The sequence below is a fragment of the Nelumbo nucifera genome, chromosome 2, assembly GCF_055504915.1.
Source record: "Nelumbo nucifera cultivar China Antique chromosome 2, China Antique-T2T, whole genome shotgun sequence".
NCBI lineage: Eukaryota > Viridiplantae > Streptophyta > Magnoliopsida > Proteales > Nelumbonaceae > Nelumbo > Nelumbo nucifera.
This window is the reverse complement of record NC_142650.1, coordinates 22,316,853-22,343,719: the sequence shown is the minus strand read 5'-3', so window position 1 is coordinate 22,343,719 and position 26,867 is coordinate 22,316,853. Positions and strand designations below refer to the sequence as shown.

The following is a 26,867-nucleotide window of genomic DNA, read 5'->3' as shown; positions in this document are numbered from 1 at the left end:
TGGGAGACGGCAATGAACACAAATCTAGTGTTATGATTCCCCTTGATTACCTTGGTGTGCAGATGATCTCTAAACTGAATAGTGAGAATTATGTGCCTTGGTCTAAATCTGTAGATGTCTTTCTTAGGGCTAAGAAGAAGGTGAAGCATGTGAGAAAGGAAAAAACCTCAGATGATTCTTAGGGTTACAGTGAGTGGGAACAAGAGGATGCACAAATTATGACATGGTTGTGGAATAGCATGGAACCTAAGATTAGTGTGAATTTTATGTTCTTATATACAACCAAGGAGATTTGGGACCATGCAAAGAAGCTTTACTCCAGACAAGATAACACTACCAGAGTATATCAGCTTTACCAAGAGTACTTTAATCTGCGACAAGGTAATTAGAGTCTTGAGGAGTATTATGCTAGCATGAGGAATCTTCGGAATGAGTTGAATGTTTATCATCCCCTTACATCTGATGTCAAAATTCAGCAACAATAGAGAGAGCAACTTCATGTAACCAGATTTTAGTAGGGTTGAAGGCTTAATATGAACTAGTGAGAGCACAACTACTAGGTGGATCTGCCCTTCCCTCTTTAGAGGAAGTGTTTGATCGTCTTTGGAGGATTTCTGTTGGACTTCCAAAGCACTCTATCGTGTTTGATAGGTCTACTTTTGCAGTAACTAGAGGTGGAGGTCGTGGTGGTAGAGGAGGAGCTCGGAGAATTTAGTTAGGTTGTGGTGGTAGTAGTGGTCCCATGTTCAATCGTGCTGGTGGGTGTATTGTAGGTCGAGATCCAGGGGGAGAACATGGTAATGGTGTGAGGAAATGTACACACTATGGAATGGAGGGATATACTACTAATTTTTGTTATGATCTACATGGGCACCCTCCTCCTGGGCCAATCATGCGATCGTTAGTGGTGGTGGTACGAGAGACGAAATTCATCAAGTTGACCAGACACTTTCTACATCTATAGATGTCTCTTGGAAAGAGATGATGAATGTTTCACGTGATGAGTATGAGCGGTTCCTTCAGGCTACATCTCAATAGAATACAACTACCCTTGCCCACTTAGGTATGGCTTGTTTGGCATGCAAACATTCCCAATACCACAGATAGAAGATGTTCCTTAGTACTATAGACATCAGTTAAGGGAGATAGTAACCATAGCAATGGAAATTAATATGTTGTGTACATGGGTTAGGAGAACCGCAAATGGAATGGTTGATTCTCTAGCTAAATAGGAGTTCAAAGGCAACAACTTTTTTGGGCTTTATTGTAAAAATTCTCTATTGAAATGTCTTTGTTTTATCTATTGTAATTGTTTTATTTCTCTTATTTGAATAAAATTCTCATTTTTGTTGATAAAAAAAAAAGATCTCAAGATGGAGATGAAGATTGGTGAAGGGCATGAAGCTTGGTGGATTGTATTACTTTGACGGTGGTGGTTCATCAACAACTCTTTAGTTGTCTCTTTCTCCTCTCTAGTGGCATTATAGGCTTGGTTGTCCGTCCCTTATGGCACTTAAGTTACTTGTTTTGTCGTTGAGTTGTCTTTCTACTTTGGAATGTGAGTCATGTCAGTATGGGAAACACCATCATGTTCCTTTTAGTTCTTTGGTCCATTCAGACATTTGGGGTCCAAATAAAAGTGTCATACAATGGTTACAAATATTTTGTAAATTTTGTTGATGATTATTCAAAGATGATATGGCTTTATCTTATGAAAGAAATGAGTGAATTGTTTTCTATTTTCCAAAAGTTTCATGCTGAAATTCACACTTAATTTGGTATGCACATTAAGATTTTTCGTTTTGATAATGGCAAAAAACATTTTTATACACCCTTTCAGCAATATTTGGAACATGACATTATCCATTAAACTTCATGTACTTACACCCCTTAGAAAAATGAGGTGGCTAAAAGAAAGAACCGCCGTCTCTTAGAAACTACTCAGTCCCTTTTGCACCATATGAATTTACCCAAACTTTTATGAGTGATGTTGTTCATACATCTTGCTTCCTCATTAATCGTATGCCCATGTCTATCCTTGAAGTTCATTCTCCCTTCTCCGTTTTGCTTCCCACTTTGTCTCCTTTTCCTCTCATTCCTAGGGTTTTTGGATGTGTGTTTTGTTCATAATCTTGGTCCTGGAATGGACAAATTAGATGCACGAGCTACTAAGTGTGTTTTTCTTGACTATTCTAGAACCAATAAAGGGTATAAGTGTTATAATCCTAGTCCTTGACGTTCTTTTGTTTGTCCCGATGTTAAGTTCTTAGAGTTTGTTCCATTCTTCTTTGGGTCTGATGTCTCTCCTTCTCCACCTCCACTTTCAGTTCTTGTTGAGGACCCCATTCCTCTTGTTCTAGTTGTGTCCTAGTCACCGCCTCCAGTGCAGCCTCTTGTTGAACGACCACTTCTCTAGCAAGTGTATACGTGTCGACATGTACTGGTTCCTCCAGTTTCTTCACCGTTGATAAATCTGACAGTTGTTTCAACACTAGACTCACCCCTTCTCTCCGACCTTGACCTTCCAATTGCCTTGTGAAGAGGTAAACACAATTGCACTCTTCATTCCATTTCCAATTATGTTTCTATATCGCACCTTTTTGCATCCCTTGATAATATATTTCTCTGCTATCTTTTGTTTTTGTTCCTAAGAATGTCCAGGAAGATCTTACCTCTCTAGGGTGGCGCCAAACAATGGAAGAAGAATACTTTGTTCTAGCTCAATAATCAAACGTGCGATCTCACTACTCTCTCTCCTGGCAAGCATGTTGTAGGTTGTAAGTAGGTATACACTGTCAAGTATTTACTAGATGGTAGTGTAGAGTGGTTGAAGGCTCATTTGGTTAAAAAAGGGTATTCACAATTATATGGCATTGACCACATAGAGAGCTTCTCTCCTATTGCAAAGATTGGCTCAGTCCGTGTTTTGATTTCCCTACCTACTATGTATACGATTGGCCTCTATTCCAGCTCGACATCTAGAATGCCTTTTTACGTGATGATCTTTTTGAGGAGGTTTATATGGAGCGTCTACCAGAGTTTGTTGTTCTGGGGGAGGATGGTAAGGTGTGCAGACTCAAGAAGACTATTTATGGACTTAAATAGTCCATGGTTTGTTAGATTAAATGAAGTGGTGAATGAATTTGGCATGAGACAATTTCAGGTTAATCATTCAGTATTTAGCTATGGTTCGTGTGCCAGGAAGATTTTGTTGGTGGTATATGTAGATGACATCATTATTACTGGCAGTGACAGGTTGGGAATTGATAGGTTGAAGACATTTCTGCATGATCACTTCCAAGCAAAGGACCTTGGTAAGTTAAAATATTTCTTGGGGATAGAGATAGCCAGGCCTAAGCATGGTATTAATCTATGCCAAAGGAAGTATGTCCTTGATTTGTTGGAGAAGACATGTTTGTTGGATGCCAAACCAGCTGAAATACCCAGGGAACTGAATGTCAAGTTGAGTAGTGATGCAGGTGAGGAGTTTGAGGACCCTAGAAGGTACTAGAGGCAGTTAGTGTAGTAAGTCAGTTTATGTAGAATCCTTGGGTTCCACATTGAGATGCAATTTTGAAGATTGTCTGGTACTTGAAGGGAGCTCCAGGTTGTGGCTTGTTATATAAGAGTAGAGGAAGTCTTGAGATAGAGGGCTGCACAGATGCTGATTGGGCTGGTTCTAACCGATTGGAGGTCCATACAGGGTACTATATCTTTCTTTGAGGCAATTTGGTGACATGGAAGAGCAAGGAATAGACCGTAGTAGCAAGAAGCAGTGCGGAGGCTCAATATAGAGCCATGACACACACTACATGTGAGCTAGTTTGGTTGAAGAAATCTCTTACAAGAGATGGGGGTATACAATTGATAACCCCATGAATTGTGACGACCAAGCTGCAGTCTACATTTCATCTAATCCAGTTTTCCATGAGAACAAAGCATATAGAAGTTGATTGTCACTTTGTGAGAGGAAAGGTGCTTAGTGGAGTAATAAGTATTGCAAATGTAAACACAAGAGAAGTCAATGGGCAAAGAAGGGGTTGATTGTCACCAAGGGGTTCAGTTGGGGAAGAGTGGATTACATTTGTATCAAGCTGGGACTATATGATATATATTCACCAGCTTGAGGGGGAGTGTTAGAGTCGGCTATACAGGGGTAGTTTGGTCATTTCATTTTATATTAAGAGTGTGGTGTAATGCCTTTTATGTTCTAAGTACTAAGCCCCATACTTAATTAGGGGCATAAGTGTCTTTGTGTTTTTTAATCAGAAACATATAGATAATACCTAGCCGACTAGAGAAAGGATCCTTCTCTGGTTTGAACCAGTTTTCTCTCCTCCTCCTTCTTCTTCTTCTTCTTCTTCTTCTTCTTCTTCTTCTTCTTCTTCTTCTTCTTCTTCTCTCTCTCTTTCTCTCTCTCTCCTGCTATTATTCTCTGCTATTCTAGGGATGAAACCAGTACAGATCAGTTCTGTAGCAAAAACGTTCAGATTTTTCTTTCTTTTTTCATAGCGGGAATGTGATTATTAAGATGAATAACTGTATGTGGAAAACTATATAACGAACAGAAAGGAACCTGAAGAAAGAAGAGAGATAAAAGGAAATAGAAACAATGGAAAGATTCAGAAAAAATCTTTCCCAGTGGTCTGGATCCCCCCTTCCTCACAATTCAACTCATCCTTAACCCCAACTATATGGGATCATCTACATGAATCCTGTCCCTGTTATTCTGCTCTATCAAGGTCCTCTTAAGAAAGACCATTACCCAATCTTGGTCCCAGATATCAAGCCCCCTTCCATACCAAAAAACTGAAAAGATAAGTGCCTTTGACAAAATAATGACCAATAACCATCCTACTATTTGTTCTCTCACCACATCCTCTAGATGCATCATTTGACATGTCTTTGGGAGGGGGCTGGATGGAAGTCTTGGTGTTTCATTTGTCTAGTGTTGCGGGCATGGTTCTTTGTTTTATTTTCTCTATTGCTGCCCAGGGTGCCTGGTCTTTCTGTGGGAATTAATCATTTCAGGGTTGAACAGTGGGTGCTAGGTATTTTAGGGGATTCCTTTCTTTTCTGCAAAATCTTCTGCTGCCCCCAATACAACTTTCATCTTCCAGCACACTAATCTGCTCACCAAAAGCTTTGAGTGGTTTTCTATCTCTTAAATGTTTAAACTTGGAAAATAACAACTTAACCTTTCTCTTTTATTATTATTTACTATTTTTAGTTAGTGATGAGAAACTTTAGTGAATTCAGCTACTTCTGTTGCTCCTAAAGTTATTAATTGTTTATTCTTAGTATTGTTTTCTGATATTTGCAGGTATTGTGAAGAAAGACCTTCACTTCTAGGTAATGTTGGGATGGGTGCAAGACTGTGCACTTATTATAAAAAATCAGTGTCCGGTGACCAAACTGCCTCCTCATTGCACAGTGGAGACAACAGCCTGGGAAATGTCCTTACTCTTGATCCTACTGATAGATCACCTTTCCTTGGAGATATCACACCTGGTTGTAGCCAGTCTTCTCTTGAAACGAACTTGTATAGAGCACCCTTATTTCCCCACAAATTGGCATCAACTGACTATTTATTAGTTCGTTCTGCAAAGGGAAAACTTTCCCTTAGACGTATTGACAGAATAGATGTTGTCGGACAACAGGTTGGTTAATTTGGTTAGGTTATTTATAAATAGACATTTCTATCACATGAATATACTATTATTTTTGTTTCCTTGATTATTTCTATCATAATCTTGTTTATTTGAGAAAAATAAAAGAAACTAGTACATCAAGTCCTTGTGTCCATGCTTGTTTACTAGGTACACTTTGATATTATGATTTTCTTTCTAAATTTAGATTTAATTAAATATTGTGTGATTTGCTTTCAATTTTAATTGATATTGCTTATATTTTGTAATGAGTTATTTCTGGTTTTCTTATTCTCATTTGAATCTTGAGTTTCCTGAAAACCTCACACTATTTTGGTATGATAATAATCTTAAGGTTGTACATTTTAGACAAACATGGTTTGATGACTTTGATCCTTCACTGTTATGTAAATTGACTAGTTGAGTCATCCAGTTTTATCACCTAAGATTTCATTTTCTGAAAATAAGTCTTGGTATTTAACATATGCTGATTTTATGCATAAACAATGATTAAGATGGCATAACTCATCCTTTAATTTGTTTACATCTTCACAATTTGCTCACATTCTACTCAGGAGCCTCACATGGAAGTAATTTCTCCGGGATCAAAAGGCCTTCAGACATATATTGGGAACAGGCTGTTAGTTTGTATTTACCGTGAATTCCGTGCCAATGAAAATCGTGGCTTGCTTCCTTGCATCCGAGCAGATGAATTGTCTGCACAATTTCCTAACCTGTCAGAACCTTTTCTCCGGAAGAGGTTGAAGCACTGTGCCGATTTGCAGGTAGTCTTGCATTATGATTATTGTTGTGATTTCTTGCTACACCGCCCAACTGAACTCAACCATTTTTCAGGTTTTGCTTGGTTAATGCTGATTCAGTTTAAATTTGGGTCAGGTTTTACTTGGTAATCTCAAAATTGGTTTCAGATTGGTCCAATATGTTTTTAAAACAAAAGAATCTCTATAATTTGCACATTTTCTTGAAGACCCAAACATGTTTTAGGTTAGGTTTGAATTTAGGTCCAGGGTTCCCTTCTACATTCAAAGCTGGCATAATAAATTTCCAATATCTTCTGCAATTTGCTCTACTCGGGTTTGAGTCATTCCATATATTTTTTTGTTCACTTCTGTCTCTGAGTTCTGTTTTAATATCTATTGACCTTTTCATCTCCATTGATCTGGAAATATGGTGGGGGCATGCAACACAACAGAGGAAATCAAATGGACAATTGCTTTGGGTTATGAAACGCAATTTCCGCATTCCTTTGGAGGAAGAAATCAGAAGGATGGTTACTCCAGAAAGTGTAAGTTCTGTTTTATTTTGTTGTCCTTTTGCTTCTTGTTTATGTAGGAGATTTAACTATAACTGTGGGAAGGTCTGATATTATGTTGTGAAGTTGAAATGTATGAAACATTTTTAACATCTTCATAATGCTTAATAAAAGAACAATGGAAAAAGTGCCATGCAACTCTAATGGTTCCAAAAACCCACTATTTTCTTGCACCTCTATTTTAAATGTATAATCCAGTGGATCCAAAATCCCCAAAAGTAGCTTCCCTATACAATTTCTCCCTATCCGCTCTGTGCTTTGTTAGAAAATCTTCCATACTATTTGCTGCCCTCTGAGTCCATTGAATTGAGCTCTCAATTCTAGCATTACATTGCACAACCATCCAGAGTCTCCTTCCACCAACAAATCCCTATAATTTAACAATTGTTTGTATTCTGATTCATGAATGTTGTAAGGTGTTTTTTGTTATGTTTTTTAGGTGCAGGGGTCTTTCTTTAATTTTTCCAATTCTCAGGGACCTCCCTATAATTTTTATCTTTATTAATGCGAAAGAATATTTTGCAAAACCATCAGCCTCTTATTTGCTTGACCATGGGATGATCCATCAGAGTACTTGTCCTCATACACCACAGCAGAATGGGGTTGCTGGGAGAAAGAATACACTTATTGGAGGTGGCCAGAAGCATTATGTTTAACTCCAATGTGCCTATACGTTTCTAGGGAGATGCTATTCTTACAATAGTATATCTCATCAATCGAATTCTTTCACGGATCCTTGACTGTAACCTCCATTTACCCTTCTATATCCTAATAAAGAGTTGTTTACCATTCCCCTCAAAACCTTTGGTGTTACTTGCTTTCTTCAGATTCTTGGCCCTAATCGTTCTAAATTTGATCCTAAGGCCTCAAAATGTATTTTCCTTGGTTATGCACAAACTCAAAAGGGATATTGCTGCTATAAACCCACTTCTGGGAGGAGATTTGTCTCTATGGATGTCACTTTCTTTGAGGATGTACCCTATTATCCTAGGGCTTCTCCTCAAGGGGAGAGTAGTGAGGTTGGGATTAACTCATCAGAAGTTCAATTACCTATCCCATTGAGTGAAGAGGGATGTAATGGGGAGGGTTGTCAGAGGTGCCGGGATTTGGGAGTCTATCACAGACCATAGTTTTCAAGGCACCAATGTGAGGCTAGGCGACTGGGGGGCACCTTGTCGCCTAGTCACCTAGGCGGGCGCCTAGGCGATGGATTTTTTATGTTAAAAACATAGATCCTAGGGTAGTTCCCTAGGTACCATAACCATATTTCTTTAATAATTATTCATGATTTTCATAAGAAAAGTATAAATTTCATATTAAAGTATTGAAAATCAACATATTCATGAGAAGAAAAGGAAGAAGGAATATAAAATTCAAAAAATATAGTGGTTGAACCCTTATTTTTGTTATTGGTAAAAATATAGGAAAAGAAGAAAGTAAAAAGTATTGGTAGTGGTAGTAGTAGTAGTAGAAGAAGAAGAAGAAGAAGAAGAAAAAGAAGAAGTAGAAGAAGAATATATGGAAGAGGAAAATGTGCTGATTAGATAAAATTGTTAGTTCTTCCTTACTTATTGGTTCAGGTTTTTAAGTCTTTGAGGGTTCAATACAGCATTTAGCAATGTTTGTGTTGATTAAACCCTAATAAATAAGAAAATAATAAAAAGAAATTAGTATATAAACATACAAAATGATTATTTTAGTTTAATAATGTCTATTTTATAATTATAATCTCAAAAAAGAATGAATAAAAAAGTATTTATAGTAGGAAGTAGAAAACTGCTAGGCGATTAGGCGAGGCGAGCCTCAAAGGGCGCCTTGTCGCCTAGGCCTCGCCTTGACAACTATGTCACAGACGGTGGAGGTAGGTTGATTTTGGTCATCAGCAGTCCAGGCCAGCCCCAGTTCCTTCTACGGATCCAGATCCAGGTACCAAAGTTCCTTTATCAGATATTATAGATGAGATACCTTCCATTGTTGACCTCTCACCTTCCATTGTTGAGCCTTCACCTTCATTGGATGACTTTGACCTCCCCATTGTAGTCCGTAAAGGCAAACACTGTTGCACCACATCCACAACTCACTGCATTTCCCAGTTCTTGTCCTACCATCATCTGTCCCCCTCTTACAAGTCCTTTCTTGCACCCATTGCTGATATTCCCATTCCCAGAACAGTGCAGGAAGCCTTGTTAGTTCTTGAGCGGAAGGATGCAATGATGGTAAAAATGGATGCCCTTATCAGAAACCAAACCTGGGAGATAGTTGATCAGCCCAAAGGGAAGAAACCAATTGGATGTAGATGGGTGTTTACTGTGAAACATAATGCTGATGGTTCCATTGAAAGGTATAAGGCCCGATTAGTTGCAAAGGGATTTACTCAAACATATGGTATTGACTAGTTGGAGACTTTTACACTAGTTGCAAAGATGACCACTATCAAAGTCTTGTTATCTCTTGCAGCCAATTACTCTTGGCCCTTGTTCCAGATGGATGTTAAAAATGCCTTTCTCAATGGAGACTTGCAGGAAGAAGTTTACATGCAGTTGCCTCCTAGATTTTATGATACAGAAAGAGGAAAAAAGGTTTGTCGGCTGAATAAAGCATTGTATGGACTAAAACGGTCCCCTAGAGCTTGGTTTGATAGATTCAGACAAGCCCTTGAGAAATTTGGTTATGTGCAGGCCTAGTTAGACCATACCTTGTTCATTAAGTAAGTTGATTCTTCCTTAACCTTGCTTGTTGTATATGTGGATGATATTGTAGTAACAGGGAGTGATAACTATGAGATTGAGTCTCTTAAACAACTCCTTCATCAAGAGTTTGAGGTAAAAGATTTGGGAGATCTACGATACTTTTTGGGTATTGAGGTAGCTAGGTCCAAGCATGGGATTTTTGCTTCTCAAAGAAAGTATGTTCTTGACTTGTTGAAAGAAACTAGAAAGTTGGGTATTAAGCCTGCTGACACACCTACTGAACAGAATCACAAGATAAGTGCAGAGGGTGGAGAGCCTCTTGAAGGTAAAGTTATGTTCCAATGGTTAGTTGGAAAACTTCTCTATCTTTGTCTCACATGACCAGACATCAGCTATGCAGTCAGTGTTGTTAGTCAGTATATGCACTCTCCTAGAACCACTCACCTACTTGCAGTTGAGAGGATATTGGCATATCTGAAGAGGTGCCCAGGTAGAGGTGTTCTATTCAAGAATAATGATCACATGAAGATAGAAGCTTATGCAAATGCTGATTGGGTTGGGTGTGTTGATGATAGAAGATCTACCTCTGGATATTGTGCCTTTGTAGGAGGTAATCTTGTCTCTTGGAGGAGTAAGAAACAAAGTGTTGTTTCTTGTTCTAGTGCTGAAGCTGAATATAGTTCCATGGCAAATGGTGTAGCTGAAATTCTATGGTTTAAATCTCTATTTGAGGAGTTGGGTATTGCTTATGAGAAGCCCTTAATGTTGTACTGTGATAATCAGGCTGTTATTAGTATAGCCCATAATCCAATACAGCACGACAGAAGAACTAAACATATTGAAGTGGACAGACATTTTATCAGAGAAGTATGTCTTCCGTATATCACCTCCGACATGCAGCTTGTAGATCTTATCTCCGAGGCAGTTTCAAGAAAAATGTTAGAGGCAGACCTATGCAAGTTGGGAATGACAAATATCTATTCCCAACTTGAGGGGGAGTGTAGAGAACACTGATGTGGACCCCATTGATGTGGTCCATTGTGTTTGTATGAAAGTAGTAGACAGTTAGTTTTGTTAGTTATTTCAGTTTGTTAGTTGGTAGTTTATTTGAGCCTTATGTTCTTTTTATCAGCCCCTTTTCCACCCTTAGAGCTGCTGGAAACAAGTGCAGACTGCTCACTAGGTTCCTCATCTCCTCATTTCTAATCAGCTAAAACACATGATGCAAATCTGGAAGTTCATCTCTCCCTAAAGTTTGAGCTCTAATGCTTTCATATGAGTGGTCTAAACCAGCTAGAAACTTGAATATTCTTCCTTCTTCAATTTGCTTGTCATGGCTTTCTTTGTCATTGGTGTCGTCCCACTCAAGGATTGAATGGCGATCAAGCTCTTCCCATAAGCCTTCTAGTGTAGCAAAATAGGTTGCAACAGTCATGTCCCCTTGAGTCAAACTAAGGATGTCTTGATTTAGCCTATAAATCCTTGCTATGTTTTTCTTTTGACCATAAGTGTTGTATAGCTTCTCCCAAATCTTGTGGGTTGTTGTATAATGCTGAACAAGCCTCACAATTTTGGGAGTCAGAGAAATCTTCAACCATGATATCACACTTGAATTTTCCCTACACCAGGTCCTATAACTTGGTTCATCTTCCTTAGGCTCCTTAATCTTCCCATCGATGTAGTGTTGTAGTCCATGGCTCACTATGGACCATCTTGCTGAAATGGCCCATTCCCTATAGTTGTATTCATCTAGTTTCACATTAGTAATTTGTACCATAGGGTTTCCAAGATGAATGACATTGTCAACAGTCCTAGAACCTCCAGAAGATACCTCACTCGTGCTGGAAGACATTATGAACTTACTCAAATCTGATATTTAGCAAGTAGAATAGGTCTAACAGCACTTCCCTTTACTCAAACTTCGCTAACAAGCTTGGCTGGACTGTATACTAATCTCCTGGATTGATATTACTGGCAGTCCAGCGGCTAGACCTGCTAAATAGGTCTTTCTAGTAGTCCATTACGACTACTCCATAGTTTCTTGCCCTACCCACATATTAGCAACTATTCTGGGTCTCCTTGGAGTTTTTCCAAGGACAAAACCCTAACAACTTCAGCTAACCACGATCAGCAGTAGAACTCCTACTTGTTAATCCAACTATAAAAGAGAAAACTTAAGAAGAAAGGTGAGGTGAAGAAGAAGATAGGCAAGCAGAATGAGATCGGCTTAAAGCTCTGATACCATGTTTTTATTCTGATTCACGAAGGGATTTAGAATAGGGCGGCAGCACTCTACCCAGCCCTTCAAACTGATATTTATATTAGGGCAACACTAAAAAAACATAAGATTACAACTTTACCCCCCATTGGTAAGAGGTATTGTAACTTAAAATAAAAGGCCCAAGCCCATTAACACTTAATAACAGAAGTATAGCCCAACAAGAAATAGTAAGACATAGCATAAATGGGCCGAGATCCACACTGTTAAGTCCCACAACAACTTTCCCAATTTTAATCCTTGATGTAAAGAAAACTGCTGTGCCCATGAATCTCCTTCACCAATTGGTCCAAAAGCTCGAGACCGCATTGGGACTAAGGCCAGCCACTCAAGTCTGAAGCCCATGAAAGTAGCAATTGAGTCCTCCGACTGTCGAATCTAATGATCTTGAAGCACAAGGATTTTCTAGGCTTATAGCTTCTGGAGCAGAACTATCTTGATGATCCCCCCAATGCTTTTGTATCCCCTGGGAATTTCGGTGAGCACTCTATGTGTGGCTCAGGGAGGAAGATTGGTTATCTATTTCCCCCTACTCTTTTGTTCCCTTTTGACTTGGAGGAGTGGGAGGTCTACACTCATTCAGATTGGTATAGAATAGATAATGCGGATTCTTCTAACCTTGACGGCAACCTTGTGGGCTTGAACTCTCTCTTCTATTAGGACAAAGATCAGAAACTCAGTAACATGAAGGTAAGGGCCCATCCCTATTTGCTCCAGAGAGGTGTGGAGAGTGTTGTTCTTCACACCAGCCCATCCCTCCTTCTATACAATGGTACGGTACTCCTAATCCCCCTCCTGTGGCTGTCGCATTGCTTCTCCCCTTCTTTCAAAGCGTCCTTGTGCCCCCTTGCCCCCATTGTTACAGGTTTTGGTGATGGTTTTGCCCCCTTCTACAATTGGCCTTCCTTTCTTTTGAAGAAAAAAGAGAAAATTCATTAAAAGAAAGAGAGAATACGAAAGGAAAAGTGACAAGAAGTCACCCGAGAGAATACAAAGGGAAGTGACAAGTCTGGAAGCTTGGGCAGATGATTGGGGATGCAAAGTTGGTGAGCTCCCTTGTAAATACCTAGGAATGCCTTTGGGTGAAAATTGTAAATCCAAAGCCATTTGGGAGCCCACCATTGAGAAAGTTGATAGAAAATTGGCTTCTTTGAAGACCAAATATTTGTCAAAAGGGGGTAAAGTCACTTTAATCAAAAGTGTACTGGCTTCCCTCCATGTATACCATCTGCCTTTGCTCCCAATTCTGGTCAGGTGGGCTGCAGTGTTAGAAAAAATGATGAGAGACTTTCTGTGGAGAGGATGGAAGGAAGAATCATAATGCCACTTGGTGAACTGGAAGAAAATATGCAGTTCCAGGACTAATGGGGGTCTAGGGATCAGATCAGTGAAAGATGTTAATGAGCATACGGATAGTTTGTGGAGAAGGTTAATTCTATCCAAGTTTGGTCCAGTACCAGGGAGTGGGAGACAGCAGGAGTAAGATCTTCCTACGGGTGTTCAATTTGGAAGGCACTTTAGAGAATTCATCCTCAGTTCTTAAAGGACATAAAACATGAAGTAGGCAATGGCCATAGGGAAGGGTACTGATGTTGGAATGACCCTCTAGTGGCCTTATATTCTCATCTGTTTGAGGTTGCAGTAAACAAGGATGCGATAGTGGCTGATTGTTTGCAAAGGCAAAATGGACAGTATACTTGGGACCCTCAATTCAGGAGGAATTTAAATGACTGGGAGGTGTCTCCTTTGGTTAGTTTGCTTCAGATTCCTTATGATTCAAAGAAAACTGGAGTATAGAAGGACAAAAGGAAATGACTCTTTGAGAAATCGGGTTCTTTCTCTGTGAAATCCTTCTTTAATTGCTTGTCAAGCGAGGATACCTCTCCCTTTCCAAGTGACAATTGACAGGATCTGGACCAGAGTTGTATCTTCTAAACTGGCTTTTTTTTGTCTAGGCTAAAGTGTTGGACAAGATCCTAACTAAGGAAAATTTAGCCAAAAGAGGTTTAGAGGTGGTGGATATGACTTGCACATTATGTAATGCAGCTGTGGAGTCTTCTAGCCATTTGTTGTTACATTGTGACTTCACTTACTGGATTTGGGTAAGACTGCTGGACTTGTTTGGGGTTAAATTGTGTTTCCCATCTGATGTGAAGGGATTCATAGGGGCTTGGTTTTTAGAAGGCTTAAGCAGGGTTGCAAAGGTAGCGTGGATCATCCTCCCTGTAGAGAACACTGATGTGGTCCCCACTGTGTTTGTATGACAGTAGTAGACAGTTAGTTATGTTAGTTATTTCAGTTTGTAAGTTGGTAGTTTATTTCAGCCTTATGTTATTAGTTTTTTTCATTTATTATTTTTCCATGTAAGCAATAAGGGTAATTCAGCCCTTTTACAGTTACTCGAATATAAATTATAAGAGTGGGGTGACTATTGCTAGTCACTCTCTCTCTCTCTTTTCTGAATTCTCTCTTCGATTTCTTCTTCTCCTCTCCTCTTCTTCTCTTCTCTTCTTCTTCTCTTCAATCTATATTTGTTTTCTCATTAAAACCTAGGACAGATTGTAGTCTTGTTCAACTACTTGCTATTAGAGCCAACCTAGGAGTTCTTATGCTAGTCTAATCAGGCCGACTACATGAGAACTTCCTAGGTTTGGAAGTTTTCAGCAGAAAAAGTGAATCGGCTGATTCTTGGAGGTTACTGGTAGTGTGTGCCTGCTACTAAGGAGATTGTAGAGCCTTGGAGAGTTCCAGTGATCAGGAAGAATCAAAAGAAGGTTCGAATCCTCAAGATTAGGGTTTTGCATCAGTTAGAAGGTGGCGGCCAGAATTTTTTCATGAAGTAAGTCATTTTCCTTCAAATCAATAATAAAAAATATCATCTTTGTTTATTCTGGGAGGTGCAGCTGGAAAATCTCCTCTTTTCACCTGTTTTTTAGGGTTTTAAGAGAAAACCCTAAAATCCAGGTCTGTTTTTGATTCCGGAGTAGTAGTTGGACTTGCTTCATTCAATCTGAGTTTGTTTTTTCTCTCTGGAAGATCCAGTAGAGCTGTTCATTGTTTCTGGATAGTTGTTGAATCTAAGTCATCCTCCTAGGTCAACTGTTATCAGTTTCTGGGTAGATTTCTCCTATTTACAATGATTAAAAAAGTGTTTTTTAATTAACTCTTAACCAAGAATGGAGTTTAAGAACCAAGGGGAAGGTGTTTTTGGGGCTGGTGGTTCTGGTAACATGTCTGAGAACACCTTTCAGATTAAACTATTAAGTTTGATAGATCAAACTACTTAGAATGGGCCCAATCAGCCATGATGGCCATTGGGGGTAGAGGAAAACTGAACTATTTGTTGGGGGATGTGAAAGAACCAACTAAGGAGGACCTAACTTATGCCAAATGGGTTCAGGAGAACTATTTGGTGATGACATGGTTATGTAACTCTATGCAGCTACATATCACCCAAAACTATTTATGGGCAAAAGCAACTAAGGAAATATGGAATGTCATGAAAGAGACCTACTCCCAACCCCTTAATGTTGCTAGGGCTTATGAGCTGAAATGTGAGGTTAATAATCTTAAGCAAGGAGAGAAACAGGTCTCGGTTTACTTCTCAACCTTGAAATCTTTGTGGCATGAAATTGACCACCTAGAAACAATTGAGTGGGAAAGTCAGAAGGATGCACAAACTTGCAAAAAGCAGGTTGAAACTAATAGGGTTTTTCAGTTCTTAGCTGGTCTGAATTCTAAATATGATATTGAGAGACAACAACTACTAACAAGAGACAGTGTGACCATATCACAAGTCTATTCCTTAGTGCGCAGTGAAGAGACTAGGAGAAAGGTTATGTTGCAACACCAGCCCTTCGAGTCAGCCTTGGCAGCAGTATGTGACAAGAGGGACCTAGTATGTGAACATTGCAAGAAACCTAAACATACTAAAGACACTTGTTGAAATCTGCATCCTCATCTAGTTCCAACAAAACTCAAGAACAAAAAGGGTTATGCTAACATGGTTGTTAATACTGATTGTGTAACCTAATCAGGCACAAGAGGCACACCACTAGACTCCCTAGTTGTTGCCCGGGCTGCTCTAACTCAGTTGGAAAGTGAAGTTGGTAATTCAGCTCCATCACCTTAGACGCCATCAACTCTTTCCACCTCAACCCTTGCTCATTTAGGTACTCAGGCCTAAGCTTATCGTTCTTCAGCTCCAAGTAACACTGAACATTGTTGGGTAATAGACTCAGGTGCATCTAATCATATGACTGGTTTGCCCTCACTATTTACTACCTACCACTTATCTTCTAGCAGAGACAAAGTGTCCATTGTTGATGGTTTCCTTGTTCCCATTTCTGGTAAGGGATACATCAAGTTGTCTAATGTCATTTCCTTGTCTCCAGTTTTGCATGTTCCTAAGCTTAGTACTAATTTGCTTTTATTTAGTAGCATTACTAAAAATCAGAATTGTTTAGTGACTTTTTTCCTTGATCGATGTGTTTTTTCAGGATTTTGAGACAATGAAGGTGATTGGGACTAGTCGTGAGACGAATGGAATCTATTTGTTTGGAGGGAGCTCTCATGGGGAAGATAGTGAAGCTAGGAGGTCTTTTATTTCTCAATCTGTTGATCAGGTTATGCTTTGGCATAATCAGTTGGGTCATTTATCTTTTTGGTCTTTGAAGAGTTTGTTTCCTAATTTGTTTGAGTTTGTCCAGATATCCAGTTTAAGATGTGAAAGTTGTGAGCTTGCAAAGCATTGTAGAACAACCTATTCATTGAGTAATAAAAGAAGTAATATTCCTTTTGAAATTGTGCATACCGATGTTTGGGGACCTTATCATATCACTGCTATGGGGGGGTACAGATATTTCTTGCTGTTTGTTGATGATTATACCTGTTTTTCTTGGGTTTACCTTATGCGTTCTCGAGATGAGGTTCCAGCATTGACCCGGATCTTTCATAAGATGATTTTAACGCAATTTAGGGTCAAAATCAAAATTTTTAGATCCGACAATGCGAAAGAATATTTTGCAAAACCATTAGCCTCTTATTTGTTTGATCATGGGATTATCCATTAGAGTACTTGTTCTCATACACCACAACAGAATGGGGTTGTTGAGAGAGAATAAACACACATTGGAGGTGGCCAGAAGCATTATGTTTAACTCCAATGTGCCTATACGTTTCTAGGGAGATGTTATTCTTACAGCAGTATATCTCATCAATCGAATTCTTTCACGGATTCTTGACATGTAACCTCCATTTACCCTTCTATATCTTAATAAAGAGTTGTTTACCATTCCCCTCAAAACCTTTGGTGTTACTTGCTTTCTTCAGATTCTTGGCCCTCATTGTTCCAAATTTCATCCTAAGGCCACAAAATGTATTTTTCTTGGTTATGCACAAACTCAAAAGGGATATTGCTACTATGAACCCACTTCTAGGAGGAGATTTGTCTCTATGGATGTCACTTTCTTTGAGGATGTACCCTATTATCCTTGGATTTCTCTTCAGGGGGAGAGTAGTGAGGTTGGGATTAACTCATCAGAAGTTCCTTTACCTATCCCATTGAGTGAAGAGGGATGTAATGGGGAGGGTTGTCAGAGGTGCTGGGATTTGAGAGTCTATCACAGACGGTGGAGGCAGGTTGAGTTTGGTCATTAGTAGTCCAGGCTAGCCCCAATTCCTTTTGCGGATCCAGATCCAGGTACCACAGTTCCTTTATCAGATATTATAGATGAGATGCCTTTCATTGTTGAGCCCTCACCTTCATTGGATGACCTTAACCTCCCCATTGTAGTCCGTAAAGGCAAACACCATTGCACCACATCCACAACCCACTGCATTTCCCAGTTCTTGTCCTATGATCATCTATCCCCCTCTTACAAGTCCTTTCTTGCATCAATTGCTGATATTCTCATTCCCAGAATAGTGTAGGAAGCCTTGTCAGTTCCTGAGTGGAAGGATGCAATGAAGGTAGAAATGGATACCCTTATCAGAAACAATACCTGGGAGATAGTTGATCAGCCCAAAGGGAAGAAACCGGTTGGATGTAGATGGGTGTTTACTGTGAAACATAATGTTGATGATTCCATTGAAAGGTATAAGGCCCGATTAGTTGCAAAGGGATTTACTCAGACATATGGTATTGACTACTTGGAGACTTTTGCACCAATAGCAAAGATGACCACTATCAGAGTTTTATTATCTCTTGCAGCCAGTTACTCTTGGGCTTTGTTTCAGATGGATGTTAAAAATGCCTTCCTCAATGGAGACTTGCAGGAAGAGGTTTACATGTAGTTGCCTCCTGGATTTTATGGTGCAGAAATAGGAAAGAAGGTTTGCCGGCTGAACAATGCCTTGTATGGACTAAAACAGTCCCCCAGAGCTTGGTTTGATAGATTCAGACAAGCCCTTGAAAAGTTTCGTTATGTGCAGGCCCAATCAGACCACACCTTGTTTATTAAGAAAGTGGATTCTTCCTTAACCTTGTTTGTTGTATATGTGGATGATATTGTAGTGATAGGGAGTGATAACAGTGAGATTGAGTCTCTTAAGCAACTCCATCAAGAGTTTGTGGTAAAAGGTCTGGGAGAGCTACGATACTTCTTGGGTATTGAGGTAGCTAGGTCCAAGCATGGGATTTTTGTTTCTCAAAGAATGTATGTTCTTGACTTGTTGGAAGAAAATAGAAAGTTGGTTGTTAAGCCTGTTGACACACCTATTGAACAGAACCACAAGATCAGTGCAGAGGGTGGAGAGCCTCTTGAAGATAAAGCTATGTTCCAATGGTTAGTTGGAAAACTTCTCTATCTTTGTTTCACACGACCGGACATCGGTTATGTAGTTAGTGTTGTTAGTCAGTATATGCACTCTCCTAGAACTACTCACTTACTTGTAGTTGGGAGGATATTGGCATATTTGAAGAGGTGCCCAGGCAGAGGTGTTTTATTCAGGAATAATGATCACATGAAGATAGAAGTTTACACAGATGCTGATTGGGCAGGGTGTGTTGATGATAGAAGATCTACCTCTGAATATTGTGCTTTTGTAGGAGGTAGTCTTGTCTCTTGGAAGAGTAAGAAACAAAATGTTGTTTCTCGTTCCAGTGCTGAAGCTGAATATAGGTCCATGGCAAATGGTGTGGCTGAAATTCTATGGTTGAGATCACTATTTGAGGAGTTTGGTATTGCTTATGAGAAGCCTTTAATGTTGTACTATAATAATCAAGTTGCTATTAATATAGCCCATAATCCGGTACAACATGACAGAACTAAGCATATTGAAGTGGACCGACATTTTATCCGAGAAAGGGTTGCATCTCAAGAAGTATGTCTTCCGTATGTCACTTCCAACATGTAGCTTGCAGATCTTCTCACCAAGGCTGTTTCAAGGAAGAAGTTAGAGGCAGACCTATGCAAGTTGGGAATGATAAATATCTATTCCCAACTTGAGGGGGAGGGTAGAGAACACTGATGTGGACCCCATTGATGTGGTCCCCATTGTGTTCGCATGACAGTAGTAGACAGTTAGTTTTGTTAGTTATTTCAGTTTGTTAGTTGGTAGTTTATTTCAGCCTTATTTTATCAGTTTTTTTCTTTATTATTTTGCCATGTAAGCAATAAGGGTAATTCAGCCCTTTTACAGTTATTCGAATATGAATATAAATTATAAGAGTGGGGCCGCTATTGCTAGTCACTCTCTCTCTCTTTTCTGAATTCTCTCTTTGAGTTCATCTTCTCCTCTCCTCTTCTTCTCCTCTTCTTCTTCTCTTCAATCTTTATTTGCTTTCTCATTAAAACCTAGGACAGATTGTAGTCTTGTTCGACTACTCTCCCCTCAGTAGTTTTCTGGGCAGTGTGGAGTGAAAGAAATAGTAGAATTTTCAAGGGACACAGTCTTCACAAGAAGAGGTTCTTAACAGGATCTTGAGGATGGCACACTCTTGTTGGAAAATCACCCACTATACAAAAACAGACATGCTTGTTCTTTTTTTTTATCTTGATTTTCTTTTTGTTAGAAGTTTATAGTTTTCTCTTTTGTTTTGGGGGTGTAGAGGCCGAGTTCATCCAAAGATAGTGTTGACTAATATGTGGCTGCATTGAATTCACAAGCCACCCAATCACTGTGTAGTTCTCTTGCATCCCCCTCTCATAAAATGGATCGTCTTCTGGGGGAGCTTTCTTGCTCCCAGAAACAAACCCCCATAGGGTGTTAACTACTGCACACAGAGTGTTTGTTAAAAGGCCTCTTAAGGACTGTGGACTGTTATTTCTTCTCTTTGGGACAACGGTTGTTGGGGACCTGGAATACTTTGTGTTTGGAGGTCTGCTGGTTGCCCCTTGAAGGCTGAAATAGTATTTCTTCTTCTAGAAAGAGCTGCCACCGAGTTTGGCTGTCACGGTTGTCAAGACTGAACTGATTTTGTGAGCTATGTGGTGTTGCCGATTCATCTCAAACCAAGTTCATCAAGAATCCCTGCACTTTGAGAAACTTATTAAAACCCTAATTGGAACCTTTTCATGATGGACTTCTCAGACCTTGAAAGCAAGAGTGTTGCTGAATATGGACAGACTTTGGGAACCCCAGCCGATTCTATGTTGGCTGTAACTACAGTTAAATTTGATGGGACCAACTACTTGGCATGGTCACAATCAGTGAAAATCCTTATTTGTAGCAGAGGAAAACATAAACATAACATAGAATGACAGCCTATGGGCCATTCGGCCCATCTCCTCTACAGGGGGGTTTGACTGATTGGGCATATGGTACTTCCTCTATACAATCCCCTCTTTGTACAGGGGCTCTATTATATTTTGACTTTTTGATTTTAATGAATTACTTCACTTTACAGTTCAAAAAAAAAAAGAACTATCTGTGATGGATAGCAAGGAGGCAAGTGGACAGCTTGATTAGGAAGAAATGGAGAGAAGAAATAAGGTGCAGGTTGATTGGGAAAGTGTGGTGCATATTGAAGCAATGTATTGGAGACAGAGATTAGGGAGGTTGATGAAAATACTTATTTCCTTTCATAAGTTAGGTAGCGGGAGGGGAAGGAGAAACCACATCTCTAAACTGAAAACAGGAAATTGAGAAATTATTAATCAGGAATAGACTAAATAGGAGATTGTTGGTTATTTTGAAGAATTCTACTGTAAGGATTGGGTGTGGTCACCTGGCTTAATTAATTGGGATGGATTCACTCTCTCAAATGAGAATAAATGCTGGCTGGAGAGGGAATTTAGTGAAGTTGAAACTAAAGAAGTAGTATTCTCCATAGATGAAGACAATGCCCTGGGCCCTGATGGTTTCTCCTTTGCCTTTTATCCTGAATGTTTGGAGACCATTAAAGGGGCCTCCTTGAGATGCTTGATGATTTCTACAGGTCAGAAAAGATTGATAAAGGCACAACTTCTACCTTCACTAAGCTCATTAAAAGAAAAGATCCCATGATGTCAAAGACTATTGGTCAATTAGGTGTGGTATGTAAAATTGACTTGGAGAAGGCTTATGATGGGGTGGATTGGAATTGCCTTTGGAGGATCTTAGAGTTGAAGGGTTTCAGAGAGACTTGGATTAGGTGGATGAAGGGGTGCACTCAAACGGCTTGGTTCTTCATCCTTCATAAATAGATCCCCTAAAGGTTTCTTCAAATCTTCTGGAGGATTGATACTAGGGTGTCCCCTTTCACCCCTACTCTTTACCTTGGTAGCAAACATTCTTGATACCTTTATGCGTAAGATGATCTTATTCAGGGTTGGCCGAGATGGCACCTACATTTCTCACCTCCAGCATGCTGATGACACCATTTTGTTCTTAGAGGATAAAAGGAGTACCTTTGCAATCTTAAGATGATCTTGAAGTGCTTTGAGGCAGTGCCAGGGTTGAGAACATATCTTGAGAAGAGCAACATCATTGGATCAATTTATTTATCAACAAAAAAAAAAAAAAAAACATCATTTGGATCAATTCCAACCCCTTTGTGATGGCTGAACTTCAAGAGGTTTTGGGGTGCAGGATTGAACCCTGGCCAATCAAGTACCTAGGTTTTCCACTAGGAAGAAATCTGAAGGTAGCCGGATTCTGGGACCTAGGTGTTATGACTTGTGAGAAGTGTCAGTTCGTGAGAAGATGAAAGAGCTAGAAGAGAAACACAAGTTCAGATCTGTTAGGATTGATCAATCTGATTGAACCAACCCAGAAAAGATGTATTTATATTAAACTTAAGTGAATGGACAAGATTGTCCTTACGGAGAAAATAAAAGAGCTGTACACTAATGTACATGCCTATTACAGTACAAGAAAGAATAATAAAATACAGTAGAATTACAAAATTACCCTTAATTTTCTCTACAAGAGGTTAGAGACTTGGAAGGAAAACTATTATTTCTAAAGGGGAACACCGACTCTTATTAAGGCCACCCTCTTGAATCTCCCTATCTACTATTGTAGAGAACACTGATGTGGGCCCCACAGCTACAGTCCCACTGTGTTCGTAGGGTAGAAGATGTTCTAGTCTGCCTAGGGTTAGCTATTGGTCATTTAATTGTTTCAGTTATTTATTTCAGTCTTATTTTTTGCTCTATTTGTTATGTAAAGACTAAGGGCAGATCTGTCCTTTCCATGTAATGAGCATAACCTATAAATATTATTTAAAGTGGCGGCGGCAGAACATTAAGCTTCTGCTCCTCCTTTCAACTCTTGTGTTCTACTGCTTCTCCTCCCTTTTCCTCTTTTTCCCTCTTACCTTTCTTCTTATTTTCGATCCTGAAATCCATTAGGGTTCAAGACTGATAACAGTCCTGAACTTCTACTTGGTATCAGAGCTAGGGTTTCTCATGTGAGTCTAGTCCAGCCGACCACATGAGAACCATCTAAGGCTGGAAGCTGAGATAGCAGAGTTCGTTGACTGGTTCTTGGAGATCTCCAGAGGATTAGCAGCTGTTTGAAGAAGTGCCACAGTTGCAGCGAGTTGGTGATCAGGAAGAATCAGAGAAGGCTAGGGTTCGGGTAACCTTGGTAGGCAGCGAACTGAATCCTATTGTAAGTCCTTTATTTTCTGAGATAAGTAATATCAGAGAAGGTAGGTTGGACCTATCCAGCAAGGGTGGCCGAACCACTCTAGGGTTTTATCTCTCTATTCTCTAGGGTTTTGTCTTATCCTTGCGGCAAACCCTAGTATTGGATTGAACCTTGTGATCTTATCCCTGCGGCAAACCCTAATAGTTCTCCTCATTGATCAGTTTTAGGGTTTCATATTAACCCTAATACAAACCTTATTTGTACGGTACTGTCTGGAGTGTACGGCCTTTAGGACTGATTAAAACCTCAAATTGGCTTCAGCATATCAGATTGTTCTTCAAACTGTTTTTCAGTTTTCTCTTGGGGTTTCGAACACTTCTAAAGGGGTGAAAACAGTTCGGACTGTTGCTGTTGTGTGTGGTTATTGATTTCAGATTAGTTTTATACATGTTTCATGCACATCTACTGTGAGTACAGATTGGTTCTAATACTGTTTTTGTGATTGTGGTTGGTAGTCCTAGTGCTGGTTTTGACTGTAGTAACCTAATTTTGAGACTTCTGGTTCTTGACCGAAATGGAGTTTAAGAATCAGGCAGAAGGCAGTTGTGGGAACAGCAGTTATGGTGGTGGTTCTGAGACAGGTTTTCAGATTACAACCGTAAAGTTTGATGGATCAAACTATTTGGAATGGGCCCAATCAGCCATGATGGCTATTGGGGGAAGGGGCAAAGTAGGGTATCTCTTGGGAGATGTGGCAGAACCTTCCAAGGGAGACCCTATGTATACCAAGTGGATCCAAGAAAACTACTTGGTTATGACATGGCTCTGCAATTCTATGCAGCCCCATATCAGCCGAAATTACTTATGGGCAAAGACAGCCAAGGAGATATGGAATGTGATGAAAGAGACTTACTCCCAACCCCTTAATGTTGCCAGAGCATATGAATTGAAATGTGAGGTGAATTCACTTAAACAAGGAGAGAAACCGGTGTCGGTCTACTTCTCTACCTTGAAGTCCCTATGGCATGAGATTGATCACTTAGAGACTCTTGAGTGGGAGAGTCCCAAAGATGCTCAGATACATAGAAAGCACATCGAGACAAACAGAGTGCTTGAGTTCCTGGCAGGACTGAATTCAGAATATGATATTGTGAGGCAGCAGATTTTGACCAGAGATAGTGTGACTCTCTCTCAGGCATACTCCTTAGTGCATAGTGAAGAGACCAGGAGGAAAGTCATGATGCAACCTCAGCCGCTTACACCTGCCTTGGCAGCTGTCAAACCCAAAACAGAGGGTGATTCAGAGAGGGACAGAAAGAAGGAAGATAAAAGGGATGTGGTGTGTGAGCATTGCAAGAAACCTAAACACACAAAAGAAACATGTTGGAAGCTGCATCCCCATTTGGTCCCGGCAAAGTTGAGAAATAAAAAGGGTAATGCTCATGTGGCTATGACTACTGATTCAGCATCCTCTGGCACAAGAGGCACACCATTAGAGACCTTAGCTGCAGTTCGGGCTGCCCTAATACAATTGGAGAAGGAAGTTGGCAGTTCAGCTCAATTACCGCAGTCGTCAGCCCCGGCCACATCGGCCTTTGCACACTCAAGTACTTGAGCCTCAGCCTACCATGCCTCCGCTCCAGGTACTATTGAACCTTGTTGGGTAATAGATTCAGGTGCATCCGACCATATGACTAGCTTGCCCTCTTTGTTTACTACTTATTACTTGTCCTCTGGAAGGGATAAAGTATCTATAGCTGATGGCTCTCTTGTCCCTATTTCTGGCAAGGGTGACATCAAACTGTCGGATACTATATCCTTGTCCTCTGTCTTGCATGTTCCTAAACTGGATACTAACCTCCTTTCCGTTAGTAGTATTACCAAACATTTGAACTGCTCAGTGACTTTCTTTCCTGACCGATGTATTTTTCAGGACCTGGAGACGAAGAAGGTGATTGGGACTGGTCGTGAGACGAATGGGATCTATCTGCTCGGGGAGAGTCAGTGGATAAGAAGCTACTTGTTTCTCAGGTTGTGAGTCCGGTTATGCTTTGGCATAACCGATTGGGTCATTTATCTTTTCGGTCCTTGAAGAGTCTGTTTCCTACTTTGTTTGAGTCTGTTGAGTCATCTCAGTTGAAGTGTGAAAGTTGTGAGTTTGCTAAACATTGTAGAAACTCTTATTCATTGAGTAATAAAAGGAGTAATAGTTCTTTTGATATTGTGCATACTGATGTTTGGGGGCCATATCACATTCCTTCTATGGGTGGGTACAGGTATTTTTTGTTATTTGTTGATGACCACACCCGGTTTGATGCCAGGATCAAAGTGCTTAGATCTGATAATGCAAAGGAATACTTTGCTAAGCCATTGGCATCGTACCTCCTTAATCATGGGGTTATCCACCAGAGCACTTGCCCTCATACACCTCAGCAGAATGGGGTTGCAGAAAGGAAGAATAGGCACATCTTGGAGGTGGCTAGAAGTATTATGTTTACCTCCAATGTCCCTATTCGCTTCTGGGGTGATGCTATCCTTATGGCGGTATATCTTATTAATCGGATTCCTTCCCGGGTTCTTGATATGAAACCTCCTTTTTCCCTTCTATACCCCAGTGAGGAGTTGTTCACTATTCCCCTCAAGACATTTGGTTGTACCTGTTTTGTTCAGCTTCTCGGTCCCCATCACTCCAAGTTTGAACCCAAGGCCTCCAAATGCATATTTCTTGGTTATGCACAAACTCAAAAGGGTTATTGTTGTTATGATCCTGTCTCAGGGAAGAAGTTTGTATCCATGGATGTCACTTTCTTTGAGGAGACACCCTATTATTCTCGGGTCTCTCCTCAGGGGGAGAGTAGTGAGCATGGAGATTTGGGTCCTTTTCTTCAGGGGGAGTGCAGTGAGGACAGGGTTAATACTTTTGGGGCTGTTCCCTTACCTATTCCAGTTGGTGATGAGGGCTGCAGTAGCGAGGGTGGTCAGAGGGATCGGGAGTTGAGAGTCTATCACAGGCGATGCAGGCAGATTGATCCCGGTCATCAGCAGTCCCGGCCAGCTCTAACCTCTTCTGCGGCTCCAAGTTCAGATATTACAGTCCCAAGGCCCACAGAGACTCCTTCCATTGTTGCTACCTCACCCCCTGCAGATGACCTTGACCTTCCCATTGCCCTCCGTAAAGGAAAACGGCATTGCACCACATTTACAGCCCACTGCATCTCCCAGTTTTTGTCCTATGATCGCCTATCTCCCTCCTATAGGTCCTATCTCACCTCCGTTGCTGATGTCCCTATTCCGAGAACAGTGCAAGAAGCCCTATCAGTCCCGGAGTGGAGAGGTGCAATGCAAGTTGAAATGGATGCCCTGTTGAAAAATAATACCTGGGAGCTAGTTGACTTGCCCAAAGGAAAGAAACCAGTTGGATGCAGGTGGGTATTTACTGTGAAGCACAATGCGGATGGTTCCATTGAGAGGTACAAAGCTCGGCTAGTTGCAAAAGGGTTCACACAGACTTATGGTATAGATTACTTGGAGACATTTGCCCCGGTAGCCAAGATGACCACCATTCGGGTTCTATTATCTCTTGCAGCAAGCTACACTTGGCCTTTGTACCAAATGGATGTTAAGAATGCCTTCCTGAATGGGGACTTGCAGGAAGAGGTTTACATGCAGTTACCTCCTGGATTCTATGATACAGAGGCAGGTAAGAAGGTCTGCCGGCTCAATAAGGCATTGTATGGTTTGAAGCAGTCACCTAGAGCTTGGTTCGACAGATTCAGACTAGCCCTTGGGAAGTTCGGTTATGTACAGGCCCAGTCAGATCATACATTGTTCATCAAGAGGGTGGAGTCGTCACTGACACTACTTGCAGTATATGTTGATGATATTGCGGTGACAGGAAATGA

The 26,867-nt window shown here is 40.3% G+C and overlaps 1 protein-coding gene across 9 annotated transcripts in view; it reads left to right on the top strand.

Annotated features, from left to right (window-relative positions):
• The window catches only part of LOC104595190 (transcription initiation factor TFIID subunit 1-like), a 164,059-nt gene that overhangs the window by 102,196 nt on the left and 34,996 nt on the right, over positions 1-26,867 (top strand). For 7 of the 9 annotated variants that reach the window (XM_010255805.3, XM_088897669.1, XM_088897674.1 and 4 more), the window contains 4 exons: positions 5,324-5,660; positions 6,224-6,433; positions 6,862-6,954; positions 16,449-16,574. In XM_010255805.3, the coding sequence (XP_010254107.1) occupies positions 5,324-5,660; positions 6,224-6,433; positions 6,862-6,954; positions 16,449-16,574 (766 nt within the window). The remainder of the gene's footprint in view (positions 1-5,323; positions 5,661-6,223; positions 6,434-6,861; positions 6,955-16,448; positions 16,575-26,867) is intronic. The other 2 variants (XM_088897676.1, XM_088897675.1) reach the window with 1 other exon arrangement.